This window comes from Crocuta crocuta, unplaced genomic scaffold (genome assembly GCF_008692635.1).
Source record: "Crocuta crocuta isolate KB4526 unplaced genomic scaffold, BGI_CrCroc_1.0 scaffold72, whole genome shotgun sequence".
Lineage (NCBI taxonomy): Eukaryota > Metazoa > Chordata > Mammalia > Carnivora > Hyaenidae > Crocuta > Crocuta crocuta.
Genome location: NW_027529427.1, coordinates 1,247,381 through 1,267,953, shown reverse-complemented (window position 1 = coordinate 1,267,953; position 20,573 = coordinate 1,247,381). Strand labels below are relative to the sequence as shown.

The following is a 20,573-nucleotide window of genomic DNA, read 5'->3' as shown; positions in this document are numbered from 1 at the left end:
GGTACAATTGTCCCGCAGAGTGGACACATTCCCTGTGTGTGTTACACCTTCCCCCTCCTTCTTCATCTCTACCTTCCATTATTTACCTCTTCCCTGGCTGCTATTTAAGCCTCTTTACAAACCCAGGAGCTCTGTGTATCACTTTTCTGCTCCTGTTCTTCCAGAAGGGGTATTCTTCTTTAACTCCAAATAACCATTTTTATTGTTTCAATACTATTATGCACACAAGGAGGAAATAAGTTCGTCAAGTTGATCAGTGACCTAGCATTGTATAATCACCTTTTCTTTACTCTTTTTTTGTCCCTCTACTGGTTTCTAAGAGCAGCCTCTTAGCAGAATCTTCAGAGATTTCAGTTAATTGGTCCATCCGACATCAAAAGACTCTGATAAAGACCCATGTTTACTCAAGATATTTAGTCCTGGAGCTACTGGTGAAATCAGGGTAGAGACAACTAAAAGATAAAGTGGGTATTTATTTGTACTTAAACCTATAAACCACCGGCCAAACTGGCCCTATTACACGATACATTAAAATATAAAACCACTTTCTACAACTACTGGAATAACGAACAAGTTGGGAGCTGTAGGTAAAGCAGCACAGGGGGCAGAGGAAATCCGTGACGAGGTTTTAACTTCACCCTCCACCCTAACAACGGAGCTTGTTAACAAGCCTCCCAGCCTCAGAAAACACAAATAATCCTTCAACACGTCTTTGTAGGTTTACTTCCTATTCTTGAGGTTCAACTCTGGAGCCTAAAAACACCCAAATTCGTATTATATCTAGTTATCTATAGCCTGTGTGCATGTTGTGCATAGCAGCCGAGGCTACGGAATCCTCTTTGATCAGATTCCAACCGCACCGCCTTGACTGACGGAATAAACAATATCAAGGCAGAGATACAGGACCCTAACAGACAAATCCTACAAGTAATACGGCCACACCCCCAATGGAGCCTGATTAATATACGCATTGTCTTGCATCTTCAGGCTGTATGTTCAGAGTAATTTGGGAATAAATCCATTATTTGCTGGGTACTAAAATACTTAGTGGTTTGCTGTAGGACACTGTGGCTTTCCCCAGCCGTTTCTAAGATGGACTGCAAATCGTTGACGGAATTTTGCTGGAACTGGACCTGGGGCTGCGGAAATTCCTCTCCACAGCCGTGCAGCGGGCTGTTCCAGGCTTGGGGGCACCAGCTCTGGCTGTTCCAGGTCTGGGTGCCCCACGACTGGCCGTTCCAGGTCTGGTTGCCCCACGACTGGCCATTCCAGGTCTGGTTGCTCCATATTGGAAGGTTTCCGGACGTGTTCATCAGGTAGCCCTGGTGATAGGAATAGAAGCCTGGGTATTCTGGAGTTGCAGAGCTGTTCTGGAAGAGAATGGTAGATTAACTGAAAGACCAGAAGGAAAATCAGGATGGTCTGTGGTTGGGGTTCTAATGCTTTAGCAATGAGCAAAACTAAAAAAAAAAAAGCCATTGAAAATCAGAAAGCAGGGACGCCTGGGTGGCTCAGTCGGTTAAGCATCCGACTTCGGCTCAGGTCATTATCTCGCGGTTCGTGGGTTCAAGCCTCGCGTCTTGCTCTGTGCTGACAGCTCAGAGCCTGGAGCCCTTTTCAGACTGTGTCTCCCTCTCTCTCTGTCCCTCCCCTGGCTCATGCTCTCTCTCAGAAATAAACAAAACATAAAGTTTTTAAAAAAGAAAATCAGAAAGCAGTGGCGTGCCTGGCTGGTTCAGTCAATAGAGCGTGTGACTCTCGATCTAAGGTTCGGGAGTTCAAGCCCCACATTGGGCATGGAGCCTACTTCAGAAAAAGAAAAGATAGGAGGAAAATAAGAGTTTCCCATTACCGGAGCGGCACTGTTGTTCTTCTTTGGCCAGTTGTTTTTCTGCCACCTCTTACATTTCATCCTCTGGTTCTGGAACCAAGTCTTAACCTACCAAGAAACAGATGACAGGAAGACAAACATAAAACACCAGCAATATGGATGTACTGGGCACCAGTGAACAGTGTTAACAATCTCTCCCCCCTTGACGACTACAACCGTCTAAAGCTCAGGAACGAAACTGAAGCTTCTGGTCCTTTCTCTTGAAACAGTCGACTGTGAATGAATGTCCCTCAGGTCAGTTGGCTGCTTTTTAAATAAATCCAACCAGGGGCACCTTCGGCTCAGGTCATGATCTCACAGTCTGAACTCAAGCCCCACGTCCCACATCAGGCTCTGCGCTGACAGCTCAGAGCCTAGAGCCTGCTTTGGCTTCTGTATCTCCCCCTCTCGCACTCTGTCTCAATCTCAGAAATAAACATTAAAAAAATTTTAAATGAATCCAACCAGTTTGAGAAGACCCAGCTACTCTAGAAAGTTCACATTAAATGTCTACCTATCTCCCTTTTCATAGTTTACCCATGCCGGTAGTCTGTCAAAGGGACTTTGCTTACAATAAAAAGCTTCCCCTGTAAGCACACAAAAATTATGAAATATACCACAAGGACAACTAACTAGTCAGAAAATATCAAGTTATACTGCAGCACACAACTTAAATTTAGAGGAGGGGGCGCCTAGGTGGCTCAGTCGGTGTGAAGCGTCTGACTTCGGCTCAGGTCATGATCTCATGGATCGTGGATTCAAGCCCTGCGCCGGGCTCTGTGCTGACAGCTCAGAGCCTGGAGCCTGCTTTAGATTCTGTACCTCCTTGTCTCTCTGCCCCTCCCCTTCTCATGCTCTGTCTCGGTCTCAAAAATAAAACATTAAAAAAAATTCTTTTAAGTCTCTTATAAAAAAGAAAAAGAAAGAAAACCATACAGTATCTGACTGAGTAATAGGCAAGGATATGAAAAATGATTAGCCTCCCTAGGAATCAAATGCACACCAAACAAGAGATTCCATTTTTATTTTAATGAAGAGCAGTGTAGGGGCGCCTGGGTGGCTCAGTCGGTTGGGCGTAGGACTTCGGCTTGGGTCATGATCTCATAACAGTGCATTCGAGCCCTGTGAGCCCTGCGAGCCCTGCATTGGGCTTTGTGCTGACAACTCAGAGCCTGGAGCCTGCTTCAGATTCTGTGTCTCCCTCTCTCTGCCCCTCTCCTGCTCGCTGTCTCGGTCGTTCAAAATAAAGACAAAATTTTTAAGAAAATGAGGAGAGGTTGGTTAGTGGCTCTCCTAACCTGGAAGATGGGACTAATAAATATACCTCCTTTGATTAAGGAAAAATTGGCAGCATTCCCACAATTTTGGCTTGTGCAACAGGTTAAAGTGGTTAAATAAATCATGGCATATTAACACAATAGAACATTTAAAAAGATTGGTTGCAAAACACCACAAAGACCCTACTTTCCTATGAAAATTATTTGTAGGGGGTACAGAAGCACAGAGCACACATACGCTGGACTGCTCATCTGCAAATGAGCCTTTTCGTTAAGCACTGCAAGAACAATGAAGCAAACTACCTGCTTATAGCTAAGGTTCAGGATGTTGGAAAGTTCTTGCATCTGCTGGAGACTGAGGTATTTCTGTCTCTGAAATCTGTCATTGAGTACATATAGCTGGGTCTGAGAGAATACGGTTCTGATCTTCTGTTTCTTGCCCGGAGTTGGGTCTTCCCTCTTCATCGTGACCTCCTCCACACACGTGGGTAGCACGTTTACTCTGGGACTGGTGGAAGAATCCGGGCTGTCCTGAATAAGCAGGTCCATGGAGGAAGGAAGAGGAGAGACTGTTGGGAGTAAAACGATACTTTTCTCTAAAACCTTTCAAATAGCAAATCACATTTGCAAATTGTATGGTTGCCAAAGCATTTTTTAGAGTCCTCAAAACCTCGGAAGCAGAGAGTAAGTAAAAATTTAACTCTTGTGTGCCCCTGAACACTTTGCCAATCTTTGTGGGATGCCCAATCCAGTATCGTACTAGTTGTCACCATCTTACACCCAAGGGACAGGCCAATAGCTTATTTGTTGGGAAGCAGAATGAGACTCAAACTTTTTTTCTTGAAAATTTTATTATTTACTTATTAAAAAAATTATTTAATGCTTATTTTATTTTTGAGAGGCGCCTGGGTGGATCACTCGGTTAAGCGTCCGACTTCCACTCAGATCATGATCTCACGGTTCGTGGGTTCGAGCCCCACGTCGGGCTGTGCTGACAGCTAGCTCAGAGCCTGAAGCCTGTTTCAGGTTGTGTCTCCCTCTGTCTCTGACCCTCCCCTGCTCACGCTGTCTCTCTCTCTCTCTCTCAAAAATAAGTAAAACATTTAAAAATTTTTTAAAAATATTTTTGAGAGAGTGTGTGTATTTGTGTGTGTGAGAGTGGGGTAGGGGCGGAGAGAGAGCGAGACACAGAATCCGAAGCAGGTTCCAGGCTCTGAGCACAGAGCTGATGCGGGTTTGAACTCAAACTGTGAGATCATGACCTGAGCACCTGGGTGGGACTTGGGGGAGCCAACCCACAAACTGAGCTGAAATCCTGGACATAACCCACTGAGCCACCCAGGTGCCCCAAGATTTTATTTTTAGGTAATCACTATACCCAACATGGGGTTCGAACTCACAACCTTGAGATCAAGAGTCACATGCTGGACGGACTGAGCCAGCCAGGTGCCCCTCAAGCCTCTTTGACAAAAGCTTTCTACTGCAAATTGATGCTCAAGAGCCCATGCTGTGGCTATTCAGAAAGGTGGGGATGATCACGGGAGATCCCCCCCCATCATGTCCCTTCCTAACTCCCTTTTGTAAACGTGATCATCACCTACATCATATTTAATAATAGTGTAGGATCAGTTTCTGGAGACCTTTTAAAATCCACAGTTCAGGGGCACCGGTGTGGCTCAAGTCGGTTAAGTGTGTGACTTCAGCTCAGGTCTGGATCTCACCGTTGGTGAGTTCCAGCGCCCAGCACTGCGCTCCCTGCTGTCCAGCACCAAGTCCGCTTTGGATATTTGTCGCGGTCTCTCTCTGCCCCTCCCCCACTTGCACTGTTTCCCAAATAAAAAAGCAACTATTATATTGCTTAGATTTCGTAGCCATTTAAACTCTTAATTTCTACCCTAGTGATGGAATAGAGACAGGCTTTCCGGGGCAGCAATTCACAATCTTGTGCTTCTTGAAAGGTAGATCAAAGGAAAGGAGGGGAGGCCAATGAACGCAGTGGAGGCATCTCCTAAAAAATGAGCTCTACAAACTTGCACTTGGCTTGCTGAGGAGGACACACCCACTTGCTCATTCCCAAGCAATTTCTCACCATACAGTGCTGTTTTCAACGTTTGGAATTGTAAAAGGCCATTAACATCAAGTTTTAGGAAAACAGGGGAACATTAAAATCTAACACTGCAATAAAGCAGTTCTTAGTCCTTCTCCACAGCTTAGTTTTAGGGGTATCATCATGTAAAGAGTTTTTAATCGATTATTTTTACCATAAATCTAGAAAGTGGTTATTCTTGGGTAAAAGTTTGTTTACATTTTCAGGCTTAACAACCACCGCCGAATTGATCGACAAAAAAAGTGGTGCCGCCTCTACAGTGTCCTGATCCTGCCCCGCACCTGCGGGTACCATTTAGAAGCCCAGCTGGGTTTCGAATTTGGGCTCTAGCCACTGAATGCCAGCAGCTTAAACCTTCTGGGGTCTTCTACCATAAAATGGGGCAAACAGTTCTTCAGGATATAGGAGACGTGAGCATAGCAGGCTCTCAGAAATTCAGAACCGCCCTAGTTAACACCCACAGAGCCAAAGAGGAAGAGCCAGCTGCCGCTATCGTAGGAAGGTAGAACATTTCAACAAGGTGAGTTTCAGAATTAGCCACGTCATTTCTGGCACTCCTTGAAACCCCGAAAATCAAAAAGATGTTGCTCACCACATCCCCTACCCCTAGCTGTGATGTTAGGACTTTTGGCTTAATAGTAATATTTACTGTGCTCAGCACTCCGCCCGTTAAGGGGTGACTGGGCAGCTCAGTTGGATAAGCATCCGACTTCAGCTCAGGTCATGATCTCTCAGTTCGTGGGTTCGAGCCCTGTGTCAGGCTCTGTGCTGACATCTCAGAGCCTGGAGCCTGCTTCAGCGTCTCCCTCTCTCTGCCCTTTCCCTGCTCACACTCTCAAAAATAAACATTAAGAAAAATTTTTTTAAAAGATGTATACATCAACCCCTTGATCACAACACATTTGGGTTTCCACAGTGCCTATGCACGTAACCTCTCAAATATCCAGTGAGCAGTAGAAATGAGGTGTCCTGTGGCCCTTGTCTCTTACCTGGGACCTGGGTGAAAGGGCACACACCACCAAGTTACAACTGGGACAGGTGTTGAGTGGATTAATAGATGCCACCTGCTTCTATTAACGGGCTGTAATTGCTCATGAGGGAAACGAAATGACCCTTCCCCTCAAAATTTCACTCTCCCTCCAGGAAATCAGCCTTTCAAGGATGGATTTTCTCTTACCGGTCTCCGTGGGGGGGGTCTCAGCGGATGACATTTGCAAGGGTGCGTAATTTTCTTGAGGCCCATAAATCTCAGGCATTGGAGGAGCATCCTGAGAACCGGGTGCTTCGGGGCGAGGTGGGGATTGGGGCTCAGCTGGATCCGAGCTCATGTTGCTAAGTTGAGAGAAGAGACAAAGAGAGGGAGATACAGGCTTATGTGTCCAGATGGAAGAATTTAAGAGAAACCTGAAGATCTCCAGATCTAAGAGTATCAGAAAGCCGGGATGAAGTGGTGTCACCACCGAACTTGATAGCCAGGAACCTACCAACCCAATTTAGCAAAAGGTGAAAATTTTGGTGGCCGTAGATTTATAAGGAAAGCTCGCCCATCCTTAGGCCCGCCCCTCCCGGCAGCCCCACGCCCACACACACCCTCGTGAGTTCCCAGTTAATCCTGTCTGCCAGCCTCACCAAGGCCATTGTAATGCAAAAGGTAGCTGCCGGGTAGGCCAGACTGGGTGGGGAATGGGAAAACTGGGGTCACAGAACCTGGGAGAAAAAGTAAACCCAACAATCAAGATTTCTGGGTTCACCACGGTTCCATCGTTTAAAATCAAAGATGCACCTGAGGCTACCTCGGGGGATTGAATCTCCCACTAGGACAATTAATATCTTGATCTAAGACCCCTCAGGATCTCAACATAGAGCTAAGTATGGCGGAAACTTCAACCACAGTCGGTCTTGTTTCCTCTTGAGCCTCCTTAGTCACAATAAAACACACATTGTATGTTGCTGAGGCTCAGTTGATGTTAAAAAAAGGACTTGTTTTCAACGCTTTCTTCTTGTTTTGCATCTTTCAGAGACACAGGCCAAGTCTTTCCCCCAGGACTGTTGTCTCCTTTAACAAAAGCCAGAGGAAGGGACCCGGGGTCCTCGGATGCACTGCCGACTTTGGTGCCCTGTAGGTAATTATGCACACGCCATCAGCCTGGAAAAAGTTTCAGTGGTTTTTCACACACACGTTGCTGGATAGAATCTCGACTCCGTTTCCTCATCTGTACCTTTCTGTGTTGCTGTAAAAATAAAGTGCTAAATCCTCATAGTAGTGGACACTCAGTGATCTACAAATGGGGGCTATTAATAGAAATTTTATCTTTATCCTATGCCCATGGCCTCCAGGTTTGAAATTACCTTTTTGTCATGATTATTATTTTAATCCCGCGAACAACATGATAGATTGAGCACCCCCTTCTTATTTTATCTGGGACATTCCTAGATGTCAAATAATGAAATCTGTTGACCTGTAAACCAACCCAATTGAAAAGAGGGAGGTAGAGAAGAACATTTTCTAAGCCAACGGTGTTTCTGGGAACGGATTTGCCGACGCATACGTGACGAATTTCTTTTGGAACCGGTGTTGACCTCCCATCTCTTCTTAAGCAAACATCCTCTTCTGGCCTTTCTTTCCCTTCTCGGGCTCTTTTTTACATTAGCTTTTCCTTCTCTGGCCCGGCAATAGTGTCCTGTCCTGCAAACCTACTCCACCCCAGGCTCAACTTATTTCTTTGCTTATTTTCAGTTAGTTTTCCAAAGGAGCAGTTTTTAGGGTTGGGTGTCTGGCAGTGCCATATTTATAGACCAAGATAACAGTCTGCAGCTTTCCATTTTCCTCCCCACTCCCTAATTCAGTATTAGAGAAACTTGGGGCACCTGCTGGCTCAGGGGCTAAGTGTTCACCTTCGGCTCAGGTCAAGAGCTCACGGTTCTGAGTTCAAGCCCCAGGTCAGGCTTTGTGCTGACAGCATGGAGCCTGGAGCCTGTTTCAGATTCTGTGTCTCCCTCTCTCTGTGCCCTCCCCCCACTTGCTCTCTCTCTCAAAGATAAAAATAAACATTAAAAAAAGTAATATTGGAGAAGCCAAATATTTCCTCCTCTTTTCCAATGTCCCACTGCTAAAAGCAAACCCTTAGCAAATTCAGCTGCATGTTTCTCTGTGCTACAAGGCTGACTACCTTTACCACACTCTCTGCTGCATGGGCCACCTCCTGGAGCTGGTGGCTTTGCTTCCACGCAAAGAGAGTTTTGAGTTTTGTTCATAACTCGGGGATGCCACTTTGTGAGCATGGTCTCCGTGCGGGGACCAGAGCGTGGAGATAAATTCTATGTGATCTTTTCCTTGTCTTTTCAGACCATCCTAATGGAGGGGAAAAGAATACCAACAGGAGCGTCAAGGAAAAGGTGGGTGGGTACCCAGGGTACTCAGGCAGACAGGCTCTGTCTCATTACAAATAGAATATGATTTCTTTTTTTGTTTTTGGTTTTGTTTTTGTTTTTTTATTTTTGAGAGACAGAGAGCATGAGTTGGGAAGGGACAGAGAGAGGGAGATGCAGAATCTTAAACAGGCTCCAGGCTCCACGCTGTCAGCACAGAGCCCGATGCGGGGCTCAAACCCACGAGCTGTGAGATCATGACCTGAGCCAAAGTTGGACGCTTAAGCAACTGAGCCACCCAGGCGCCCCATAGAATATGATTTCTTTTATAAAAGGGAATGTGATGATGGGTGTGAACTGAACTTACTGTGGTAATCATTTTGCAATATGTCATATATCAGTTCATTATGCTGTGTACCTTAAACGAATGCAGTCACATGTCAATCACATCTCAATAAAAACTGGCAGAAAAGTAAATTAAAAAGTGGAAAACTTAGCTTCCTGCCTCTCAATTCGCACAGCTGGGAAAGGAGCACAGTCAAGACCACCAAAAACCTGACTTTGCCCTCAGCTCTCTAAACTACAGGCACCAGAAGCTTTGTTCTTTGGCCTTTGCATGAAAGCCTGGGCTGAAGCCACCCCATCCCCCATCTGTGTCTTATTGTATCCAGGGTCAGAGCCTCCGGAGAGAAAGACCAAAGGGAAGGGGGCTGGTTAGCTAGAAGGCAGACTTAACTACATTCTTTGCCCAGGAAAGCAATTTGAATAAGGTTGAGAATGCTTAGGTAGGTGTTGGAGACCTAGGAATTGTTGGGGTGGGCTGTGGGGGTGGAGGAGGGGTGTGTTACCCTGAGTCCAGGGCTACAAATGCAAATGTGATTTTAGATTTTGTTTTCTTAGGACGGAGATGAGAAAAAGAGCTAGATGTTAAAAATGAAAAGTATTTTTCAGATAAGATTTCTTCTTCACTCTCAAGGTAAGAAATGTACATTGGGTGACGTAATCTTTTCAGAGCATAGGTGTCCCAACTTTACACCAGGTTTTGCTGACCTATCGTGAAACAGAGGCAGTGACAATCATCAAGACTATAAATATAGACTTCATTGCCCCTCAGTTTTCAGGCATAGTGTATACATCACACGTGAAATTGATGTATCAGTGGTGGGGTCGTTGGATTTATTAGTGACTCATCATTGTTTTTACCCTGCACCCATTGACCATTTCAGTTGACTTGGGTCTGTCCAAACTGAGAGGCATTCACCTGTTTTCTCTTCACTTAATTCTCATATAAGTTTCTGCTCCTATTTCCTCTTCACATGGTTTCACTCTGGCTAATAAACCCATTCTATAAGTACCTGCTTCTTGTCTACATATGTACAGACGTATGTGTGTATTTATTGCTTATTCAACTAATAATTCATGAGTACCTATCATGTGCTAGAGAGAAAAGAAATAATTAAACATCCTCTTAATTTTGAGGAGCTAACAGTTTAACAGTAGATCAAAACTGGCCAAAAAAAAAAAAAAAAAAAAAAAATAAAAAAAAAAAAAAAAAAAAAAAAAAAAAAAAAAAAAAAAAAAAAAAGACAGTGTGTCCTGTGATGAGTATTGAAAAGAAAAAAAAAATCAAAACGAGGTATGTACTAGATTCTAAGAGAGCACAAACTAGGGAAGGTGTGGCCAGGGAGGGGATTCGGCAAAGCCTTCCTGGAGGATTTTCGATTGAACCGAGATGGAAAATTGTTGAGAGCATAGGGAAGGGAATTCTAGAAAATGAACACTTTCAGAAAATAATAATTATTACTGTTGTTAATTATTATTATTGTTTTAGAAAAAAGTAATGGATCAGCTTCTGCACAGCCAAGGAAACAACCCAGAAAATTAATAGGCAACCAACGGAATGGGAAAGGATAGTTGCAAATGACATATCAGATAAAGGGTTAATATCCAGAATATATAAGGAACTCATCAAACTACACGCCCGAAACACAAACAACCCAGTGAAGAANTGGGTCATGCTAAAATAGGGTCAAGACACCTGACAGGTAATGAAGTGACCACAAGTAGACAAGTAGTAAAAAAGAAACTAAGTTTTTTAAAAAAATATTTATTTATTTTGGGGAGAATGCAAGCGGGAGAGGGGCAGAGAGAGGGGGACAGAGGATGTTCCTGCTTGAACTCATGAACTGTGAGATCACGACCTGAGCCTAAGTTGGACGCTTAACTGACTAAGCCACCCAGGTGCTCTGACAAACTTTTTTGAATCTCCTTTCCTTAGTTTGTACTCTGTTGGCATTCTGCCTATTGGCCTGATGGTTCTCTCTGTCTCCTTTCTGGTTCTTCTCATCCCCTTACATCTAAACATACCAAAGCTTAGTTCTCAAACCTCTTTTCTATCTCTACTCCCCATATTGGTGATCTTACCCTGTCTTGTTACTTTCAATCCCATCTATATGCCTTTGACCTTCAAATGTACATCCTTAACCAAGACCTAGTCTCCAAACTCAATCTCATATATTCAACAGCCTACCTAACATCCCCACTTCGATTTCTATAAGGCATCACAAAATTAAGATTTCAAAAACCAAACTCCCCCTATTTCTGCTTAGACAGGCTCTTCCTAGAGTCTCCATTTCAGTGTATAACAATTTGATATTTTTCGTTGTTGAGGCCAAAACCTTTAAGCCGTCTTTGTTGATGGCGCCTTCAAAATATATCTAGAACCCAATGTCCTCTTTCTTTTAATTTTTGTGTCCTCCAATGTGTCTTTCTTCAATTGTTGGAGTATTTTATTTTGATGTTTATTTATTTTTGAGAGAGGGAGGCAGAGGATCTGAAGCAGGCAAAGAGGGCTCTGCGCTGACAGCAGTGAGCCCGATGCGGGAGCTCAAACTCACAAACCACAACCAAACCACAACCACGAGATCATGGTCTGAGCCAAAGTCAGACGCTTAACCAACCGAGACGCTCAGGTGCCCCTGTGGGAGTGAATTTTGATCATCCTGTGGGCCAGGGCTTAGAGAACCAGCAGAGTAGCAAGAAATGATTATTTCTTTTCTTTTTCTTTTTTATTTATTTCATTTTTTTAATGTTTATTTATTTGGGGTTGGGGGCAGAGAGGGATGGAAAGCAATAATCCCAAACATGCGCCACACTGTGCAGAGCCCAATGCGGGGCATGAACTCACAAACCGTGAGATCATGACCTGAGCCGAAATCAGGAGTCTGATGCTTAACAGACTCAACTAGCCAGGTGCCCCATGGCTACTTCTTTTAAAGAACCTTTATTTATGTTGTTACTGCCTATGTCACAAGAGAGCCAGGGATTGAAACCAGGTGTGCCGTGTAGCAGGTGTGCCAATCAAGCTACATTTGACCTTTTCTCAGGCATCTCTAAGATACCACTCCGTCCAAACCACCGTCTACCCTTGGATTTTTCCAGTAGCTTCCCAACTGGTCTCTGTTTGCATCCTAGCCTTCCTATTACCTAGTCTCAACATATTGGCCAGAATGAATTTTTGTTAAGACGCGTCATATCAAGCTATTCCTTTCCTTAAAATCCTCCTTCAGCGTTCTCACATTTAGAGTCACAGATTGAAGTCCTCCTGGATGATGCAGACCCTCTTGTGGCCTTGGACTTAATTCTGTCCCGTCACCTTACATTCCCTACCCTTCCAACCTGACCTCCTGACAGATCCTGGAGCAAGTCAGGAAATCTCTAGAATCAGGGCTTTTGCTATCATTCTTTTTTTAAAAAAATGTTTAAATGTTTTATTTATTTCTGAGAGAGAAAGAAAGACAGTGTGAGCTTGGGTCAGAGAGAGGGGGAGATACAGAATCCGAAGCAGGCTCCAGGTTCTGAGCTGTCAGCATAGAGTCCAATGCGGGGCTCGAATTCACCAACCATGAGATTGTGACCTGAGCCGAAGTCAGATGCTCAACCGACTGAGCCACCCAGGCGTCCCCTTTGCTATCATTCTTATCTCTCCCAATCAGTCCTTCCCCTAGAAATCTAAGCAGCTTGGTCTCTCCACTCCTTTACATCCTTAATATTACCTTCTCAATAATGTCCCGCACTCCCTACCATTTTCCACCTGATTTTTCTTCAGAGCTACTGTCACCATCTGACACAATATGTATTTGATCTATCTACTAACTGTCTATATCACCTCTCATCTGTCTATCATCTTCTATTTGCCTACAACTAAAATATAAGCTAAAGGGCACCTGGCTGCCTCAGTTGAAAGAGCCTGTGACTCTTGATCTCAGGGTCATGGGTTCAAGCCCCACGTTGTGTGTAGAGATTACAACACACACTACACAACACACACTACACAACATCCACACACAACATCCAGTCCCATGTTGGATGTAGAGATTACTTAAAAACTTAAAAAAAGATTTTTTAATGTTTATTTATTTTTGAGAGAGAGAGAGAGGGAGAGCCAGGGAAAGGTAGAGAGAGAGGGAAACACAGAATCCAAAGTAGGTTCTAGGCTCGTCAGCACAGAGCCCAACATGGGGCTCGAACTCATGAAGCATGAGATCATGACCTGAGCCGAAGTCAGATGCTTAACCAACTGAACCACCGAGGTGCCCCCCAAAATTTTTTTTAACGTTTATTCATTTTTTTGAGAGACAGAGAATGCAAGCAGAGGAGGGTCAGAGAGAGAGGGAGACACAGAACCCGAAGCAGGCTCCAGGCTCTGAGCTGTCAGCAGAGTCTGACCCAGGACTCAAACCCACGAACTGTGAGATCATGCCCTGAGCTGAAGTCAGATGCTTAACCAGCTGAGCCACCCAGGCGCCCCTTAAATAAAAACTACAAAATCTGAAAACTGGGGTGCCTGGGTGGTTCAGTCGGTTAAGTGGCTGAGTTCGGCTTAGGGCATGATCTCATGGTTTGTGGGTTTGAGCCCCACACTGGGCCCTCTGTCATCAGCATGGAGCCCACTTTGGATCCTGTGTTCCCCTCTTTCTCTGCCCCTCTGCTGCTGGTTCCTCTCTCTTTCTCTCCCAAAATAAAGAAATAAACTTTTAAAAATGTAAAAAAAATTTTTTTTAATCTTAAAAAAATAAAATATAAAAAAAATAAATAAAATAAAATATAAGCTACATGAGGGCTATTATTTTTATTTTTGCCAGTTTTGTTCAGCGTAGTGGCCCATAGGCCGCTGTCATCAGCATCACTTGTGAGCTTGTTAGGGACACAAATAGGCGGGCTTGACCACAGAACTACTGAATAGGAATCTGCGGTGGAGGTGACTGGGAATCTGTTTAGAAAGTTAAGTTCTTGGGGCGCCTGGGTGACTCAGTCAGTTGACTGTCTGACTTCTGCCCCGGTCATGATCCTGTGCTTCACAGGTTCAAGACCTGCATGGGGCTCTGTGCGGACAGTTCAGAGCTTGGAGCCTGCTTCAGATTCTGTGTGTGTGTCTCTCTCTGCCCCTCCCCTGCTTGCACTCTGCCTCTGTCTCCCAAAGATAAATATTTTTTTTAAAAAGTTAAGTTCTCCAGGTGATCCTTTAACATGCCATTGTTTGAGAAGTACCTGCTAGAAAATTACCAGGAAAATAATAGATACTTGATCATTATTTGCTGATGAAGGAATGGGTTTAAATGAGAACTAGGACTTTGTAAGCAAATAGAGGGTAGGAGCCATTTCCTTATATTTAAATATTCAATTGCATTTCAATGTAGTAATCTTTAAAAAGCAACAATGCTTTTTGCCTCAAGTCCCCTAAACTGTATTCAGTGAGCCTGAAGCTCTTCTAAAAAAGTCCACCTTAATTTGCAACGAACAATCCATCTTTCTGGCTCCTCTGGGAGATGGATAACTCTCAGTTTACCTGTGTTATGAATGGGAACCACATCACCAGGGCTGCTGGTTTAGAGATCACAAATGCAATTACAAAAGCAAAATGTCCACTTACTTTGCCAGTTAGAGCAAGAAGAGCAAAATCACATGTTTTTCCTCCTAAAAAAAACCTATTATGAAAAACTTCACACTTGGATAGTGAGTAATATAATAAGCCTTCATAATATATCTTTCACCCAGGTCAAGGAATTCATGGCCACTTTTGTTTCATCAGTGACTTTACCATGAGCACAAGTTTTGAAGTTCTGTAGAAATTCACCCAAGAGGGGTGCCTGGCTGGCTCAGTCACAAGAGCATGTGACTCTTGATCTCAGCGTTGTAAGTTTGAGCCCCATGTTGGGTGTAGAGATTGCTTAAAAATTAAAATCTTTATTTAAAAAATGTTTATTCACTTATTTATTTTTGAGAGCGTGAGCACGACCAGCAGAGGGGCAGAGAGAGAGTCCCAAGCAGGCTCCTCACTGTCAGCACAGAGCCCGACACAGCGGGTGAACCCACAAACCACAAGATCATGACCTGAGCCAAAATCAAGAATCGGCCATTTAACCGACAGACCCACTCAGGCGCCCCCCGCCCTCTGAAAAACCTTAAAAAATATTCACCCTGCAAAATATGTGAGACATCACTGATTTCTTTTTCCACCACCCAAACTTCTGTGCAGGCAGGCAGTCAATAACTCTGTGAGAACACTTATTCGGGCCGCCATCTTAATGGCCTCACTTGACACTTGTCCAAGCACCGTATCTTGCCCAGACCTCTGTACACCTGCACTAAACCTTGCACACACTGAACCAGCTGCATGCCGCAGTGACTCACCTTCCATCCAGCCTTACTGTCCCTCTACTGAAGCGCTATTTAAGGAAGCACGCAGTTGACTGACCCTCTGCCTGCCTCTTAAGCCTGTTCCAAGCTTTGGCAAATGCTCCACCCCAGCAATCCCCCCCTCTGTCCTAAATGCTTCCCTCCTGCATTTTGTTTGGTTCATTTTTAGTTATTTTTTTAAGCCTTTTTCCCTCCCTTACTTTTTTTTAACTAAAACTTTTTTTTTTTTATGTTTATTGATGTTTGAGAGAAAGAGAGTGAGCAGAGGAGGGAGAGGGGCAGAGAGAGAGGGAGACACACAATCCGAAGCAGGCTCCAGGGTCCAAGCTGTCAGCACAGAGCCCACCATGGTGCTCGGACTCATGAACCTTGAGATCATGGCCTGAGCCAAAGTCAGAGGCTTAACTGACAGAGCCACCCAGGAGCTCCTTCCTTAGTTATCTTTTAAGATACAGATCAGGCTTCACCTTCCACAATCCCTTTCTCATAAGTCCCTTATTATTGGAATAATAATAACTGACGGGAATAATAACTCCATAAGGGCTGCTTTATTACCATACCCTAATGCAATGCACTCAAAGTATAGTCCTTTCTGGCAACATCAGCATCACTTGAGGGCTTGTTAGAAATCAAAATCATGGGCTCAGTGTTATCCCAGATCTACTGAGTCAGAATCTCTGGGAGTGGGACCCAAGAATCTGTCTTTTAGTTTAGTTTAGTTTTATTTATTTTGAGAGAGAGTGTGTGTGCATGCTAGCGGGGTAAGGTCAGAAAGAAAGAGAAAAAGAGAGAGAGAGAAAATCCCAAGCAGGCTCTACTAGCTGTCTGCCCTGAACCGGACACGGGCTTGATCTCACAGTTCTGTGAGATCATGACCTGAGCTGAAATCAAGAGTGAGACGCTTAACTTACTGAGCCACCCAGGTGCCCCCAAGAATCAGTCTTTCAGGAATCTGTAATTCTAGTTTGTGCACCCACTAGTTTGAGAACCAGTGCTCTAGAATACAGTGCATAGCAGTAGCAAAAAAAATCTCAATACGTAGGTTTTTAAATCCTTTTTTCAATGTTCATTTTTGAGAAAGAGAAAGAAAGCTGGGGAGGAGCAGAGAAAAAAGGGGACAGATCTGAAGCGGGCTCTGCTTCACAGCAGCAAGCCCAACACGGGGCTTGAACTCACCAACCTTGAGATCATGACCTCAGCCCGAGGTCGGAGGCTCAACCGACTGAGCCACCCAGGACCCCTTCAATACGTATTTATTGAATTAATGAATCAGCTCCTGTGGTTAAAACACTGATATTCAGAAAACTGGTGAATTACAAAAACTCTCAAAAAAAAAAAAATCCCCTCAAACCAACCAACTTCTTCCCTGTGGTTCTATTTTGCATTTGTCCCGGTTTGCTCTAACTAAAGGCTTTTAATATTTAAGAACTAAATTCGAATGTGTAGCAAATTCTAAGGTCTCCCTGTGGAGACCTCTCAAGGGCAAAGGGAATTGTCAAAGAGCCTTGACCCTGAGCAACACTTTGGTATCAAGGCGTTACTCCCTTTCCCACCCTACCCTCGGGGGATCTTGACCCAATGTAAACAGGGAATCCTGGGCTAGCCCGCAGGGAGAGGAGCCACACCTAAGGACAGTCTACCAAAAAATTACCAAGGGAGAAAACTGCTCTAGAATAATTGGCCCAGAAGAGAACTAGGCCCCTCAGTTTCTCAGCAGGTGTGAGAGAATGAGGAANTTAGCTGGTAGTGGGATGGCATAAAGCTGCTAACTCTCAAAATACCGCATCCAAATATTTTACTCAGAATATCTCCGGACACGAGTGTTGTAATATTATAAAAGGATTAGAGGAAGAGGTGCTAAAAGTGCCCTGCCTTCCAGGAGTAAATAAGGTTAACTGTGAAAAAGAGTTTAAGGTTAAGGCAAAGAGTTTGATGTTGAAAAAGGAGTTCAAATTTAAGGAAGCATTTGTTGAATGTACTAGAAAGGGTTATGGCAAGATGAAGCAAAGCTTTTTTATTTTTATTTCTTTAATTAAAATTGAGAACTTACTTGCATAGAATTAAGAAATCTCAAGTTGTGCAGCTTGATGAATTGTTTTACTTCTGTATGCAGATCAAGTGACAACCACCCAAATAGAAGGAGATGCCTTCCAGCACCCAGAAGGCCAGCTTGCATTTTTGTTACAGGCTCACAATCTCAAAATCCAATGTCTCTTAGACCTTTGGCAACTTCTTCTGGGTTTTAGATGTAAAGTAAGGCAAACGGAATTTTTTTTTTAACGTTTATTTATTTTTGAGAGAGACCCAGTACGAGTGGGGAGAGAGGGAGACACAGAATCCTAAGCAAGTTCCAGGCTCTGAGCTGTCAGCACAGAGCCCAGAGCCTGACAACGGGCTTGAACCCACAAACCGTGAGAACGTGACCTGAACCAAAGTCTCGGAGGCTTAAGTCTCTGAGGCTTAATCGACTGAGCCACTCAGGCGCCCCTGAATTTTTTTAAGTAAACTCCACACCCAACTCTGACTGAGCCAGGCTGGCGCCCCCACCAGCTTGAATTTGAATCCCCATTCTCCCCACTAGCTATTTGTGACAAGTTTCACATTTCTGTGCCTCAGTTTCCTTCCATAAATAACAATGAGTGAGATAATACAAACTGATCAGATTTGCACTTGGGTTTTTAGAAGTGCTCCATAAATGTTAGCCATTATTATTTTCTCTATGCAAGCTAAGTTTTAGGGAATCCATGAATTCATTCACTCAGCAAATATCTATTAAGCATCTCTGAGATGTCAAGTGCTAGGAGAAGGAAATGAATTACACATGCTTCCTGTACCAAAGTGCTTTATAGCGTAGTATGGGAAAGAAGCCATGTGAACAAACACGTGCACTAAGAAGATTATGGCACTGGAGTATGAATGCGTGTGAGGCCCAGCAGGAGTACAAAGGAGGGAAGTGAGTTGAGATGTCATCATACCTGGTGCTGTCCGCCCCGCTCAGGGTCGGGCTGAGACGTGGTGTGTGCTGAGCCTCTGAGGCAAGTCCTGGGCCTTAGCTTCCGGCTGCTGACCCTTAGCCACTTTTCCTCTGTCCTCACTGCATGGGGAAACCACTGGTCATGTGTGTCCTGGGTAGTCCTGGTGCTGGCAAGGGGACACAGTGCGCCCGAGAGAAAAACAGCTACACATACCTATCTGCAGGGGAACTTCTTCGTGATGAAGGTAAGAGCCCAGATGCACAGAATGAGGAACTCACTGAAAAGTGCCTTAAAGATGGAGAGATTGTGGGGCACCTGGGTGGCTCAGGCGGTTAAGCGTCTGACTTCAACTTGGGTCATGATCTCCTGGTTCATGAGTTCGAGCCCCGCATCGGGCTCTGTGCTGACAGCTCAGAGCCTGGAACCTGCTTTGGATTCTATTTCTCCCTCTCTCTCTCTGCCTCTCCCCTGCTGACGCTCTGTCTCTGTCTCTCAAAAGTAAATAAACATTAAAAAAAATAGATGGAAAGAGTGTGCCAGTTGAGATAACCATCAGTTTGTCAAAGAAGAAAATGGATCAGATAACCATACTGAGCTGCCTCGCTCAGAAGAATAGAATTCTTGGTTGATGCGTTTCCAAGAAATTAAGACAAACTTCAAGGTTGGAACCAGACCATGGACAGGAAGGCAGATGGATCTTTCATTCTGTCTTTGGATTATAATAGTGAGATCTGTATTGAAGACACCTTGAGAGGAGAAAGAGTAGTGGTAGAAGTGATGACGACAGAGAGAACTGGAAAGAGAATTCAGACTTATCTTCAGGCAACAAAACCAATGATTGACTGATATGAAGAGATGGAGAAAAGTCGAAAAAGATAGATGCCTCTGGCCTGGGTGGCTCAGTTGGTTGAGCATTTGACTCTTGATTTTGACTTAGATCACGATCCCTTCATTCATGAGTTCAAGCCCCACGTGGGGGCTCTGCACTGACAGTGTGAAGCCTGATTGGGAACCTCCCTCTATCTCCTCTCTGTCCCTCCCCCACGCACACATGCTCTCTGTCTCTCACGATAAATAAATAAAATTTAAAAAGCAAAAAAGAAAAGAAAATAGATGCTCCTAAGTTTGTTGATGAAGTTTTTAATGAAACTGTGAAGATTTTTCTTAAATAATTTTTTTAATGTTTATTTTTTTGAGAAAGAAGGAGACAGAGCATGAGCGGGGGAGGGGCAGAGAGAGAGGGAGACACAGAATCTGAAGCAGGTTCCAGGTTCTGAGCTGTCAGCACAGAGTCCGATACAGGGCTCAAACCCACACACCGGGGCTCAAGCCCACACACCGTGAGATCAAGCCCACACACCGTGAGATCATGACCTGAGCTGAAGTGGGACACTCAACTGACTGAGCCTCCCAGTTGTGCCAGAAGTTATGAACATTTCTGACAAAGAAAGCTAACTCTAAACCTGAAAGCATCCTTGAAATCATGTGTGAATATTGCTTTGATAGCTGCTATTACAACTCCATTTGAAGGCAGTTTTAATCTTTCATAATTATGTCTTTTTTTTTTTTTAAATGTTTTATTTATTTCTAGGAGAGAGAGAGAGACAGCGTGAGCAGGGGAGGGTCAGAGAGAGAGGGAGTCACAGACTGAAACAGGCTCCAGGCTCTGAGCTGGCAGTCAGCACAGAGCCCGACGCGGGGCTCGAACCCACGAACCGCGAGATCATGACCTAAGCGAAAGTCGGACGCTTAACCGACTAAGCCACCCAGGCGCCCCTCATAATTATGTCTTACTTAATGGCTGGAAAGTATGTAGTAAAACAAATTTAAAAATTTTTTAATGTTTATTTATTTTTGAGAGAGAAAGAGTGAGAGAGAGAGACAGAGTGCTGGTGGGGGAAGGACAGAGAGGGGGAGATCCAGAATCCGAAGCAGGCTCCAGGCTCTGAGCCATCAGCACAGAGCCCAATGCAGGGCTCAAACTCAAGGGCCAGGAGATTATCACCTGAGCCAAAGTCAGACTCCTAACCAACTGAACCAGCCAGGTGTCCCGACAAATTAAACTTTTATCTTCGATTTTTTTTTTTTTTGGTCATAGGAGTAGATCATGAATTCGGGTCTAACTTCATCTTAGCTAACAAAACAAAGAAGGATATCAGCTAATTCTTTGTTTTTCCTCAAAAAGCAAATCCCTTTTACAGTTTGTGCCTTCTGTGAGCAGAACTTCAGTCTGTGTGTATATCGCTTTAGTAATTACAACATGTTAGGATTAGGGA

At 44.2% G+C, this 20,573-nt stretch overlaps 1 protein-coding gene and 1 pseudogene across 1 annotated transcript; one reads left to right on the top strand and one right to left on the bottom strand.

Moving 5' to 3' along the window:
* Nucleotides 1-983: 983 nt before the first annotated feature.
* NANOG (Nanog homeobox) lies at nucleotides 984-6,582 on the bottom strand. Its single transcript, XM_077758970.1, has 4 exons — nucleotides 6,432-6,582; nucleotides 3,451-3,716; nucleotides 1,853-1,939; nucleotides 984-1,370 (listed from the first exon to the last, which is right to left on the bottom strand). Exons 1-4 carry the CDS (start codon nucleotides 6,580-6,582, stop codon nucleotides 984-986), a joined length of 891 nt encoding a protein of 296 aa, XP_077615096.1.
* An 11,595-nt stretch (nucleotides 6,583-18,177) lies between these two features.
* Nucleotides 18,178-19,469, top strand: LOC144227412 (UMP-CMP kinase-like; annotated as a pseudogene).
* The last annotated feature ends 1,104 nt before the right edge of the window (nucleotides 19,470-20,573 follow it).

Coding starts and splice junctions, on each gene's coding strand:
- NANOG (XM_077758970.1), bottom strand. CDS start 6,582: ATGAGCTCGGATCCAGCTGAGCCCCAATCCCCACCTCGCCCCGAAGCA. Junction 3,717..6,431: donor GACCCCCCCCACGGAGACCG/GTAAGAGAAAAT, acceptor TACTCCCAACAG/TCTCTCCTCTTCCTTCCTCC. Junction 1,371..1,852: donor AGAACAACAGTGCCGCTCCG/GTAATGGGAAAC, acceptor ATTCTCTTCCAG/AACAGCTCTGCAACTCCAGA.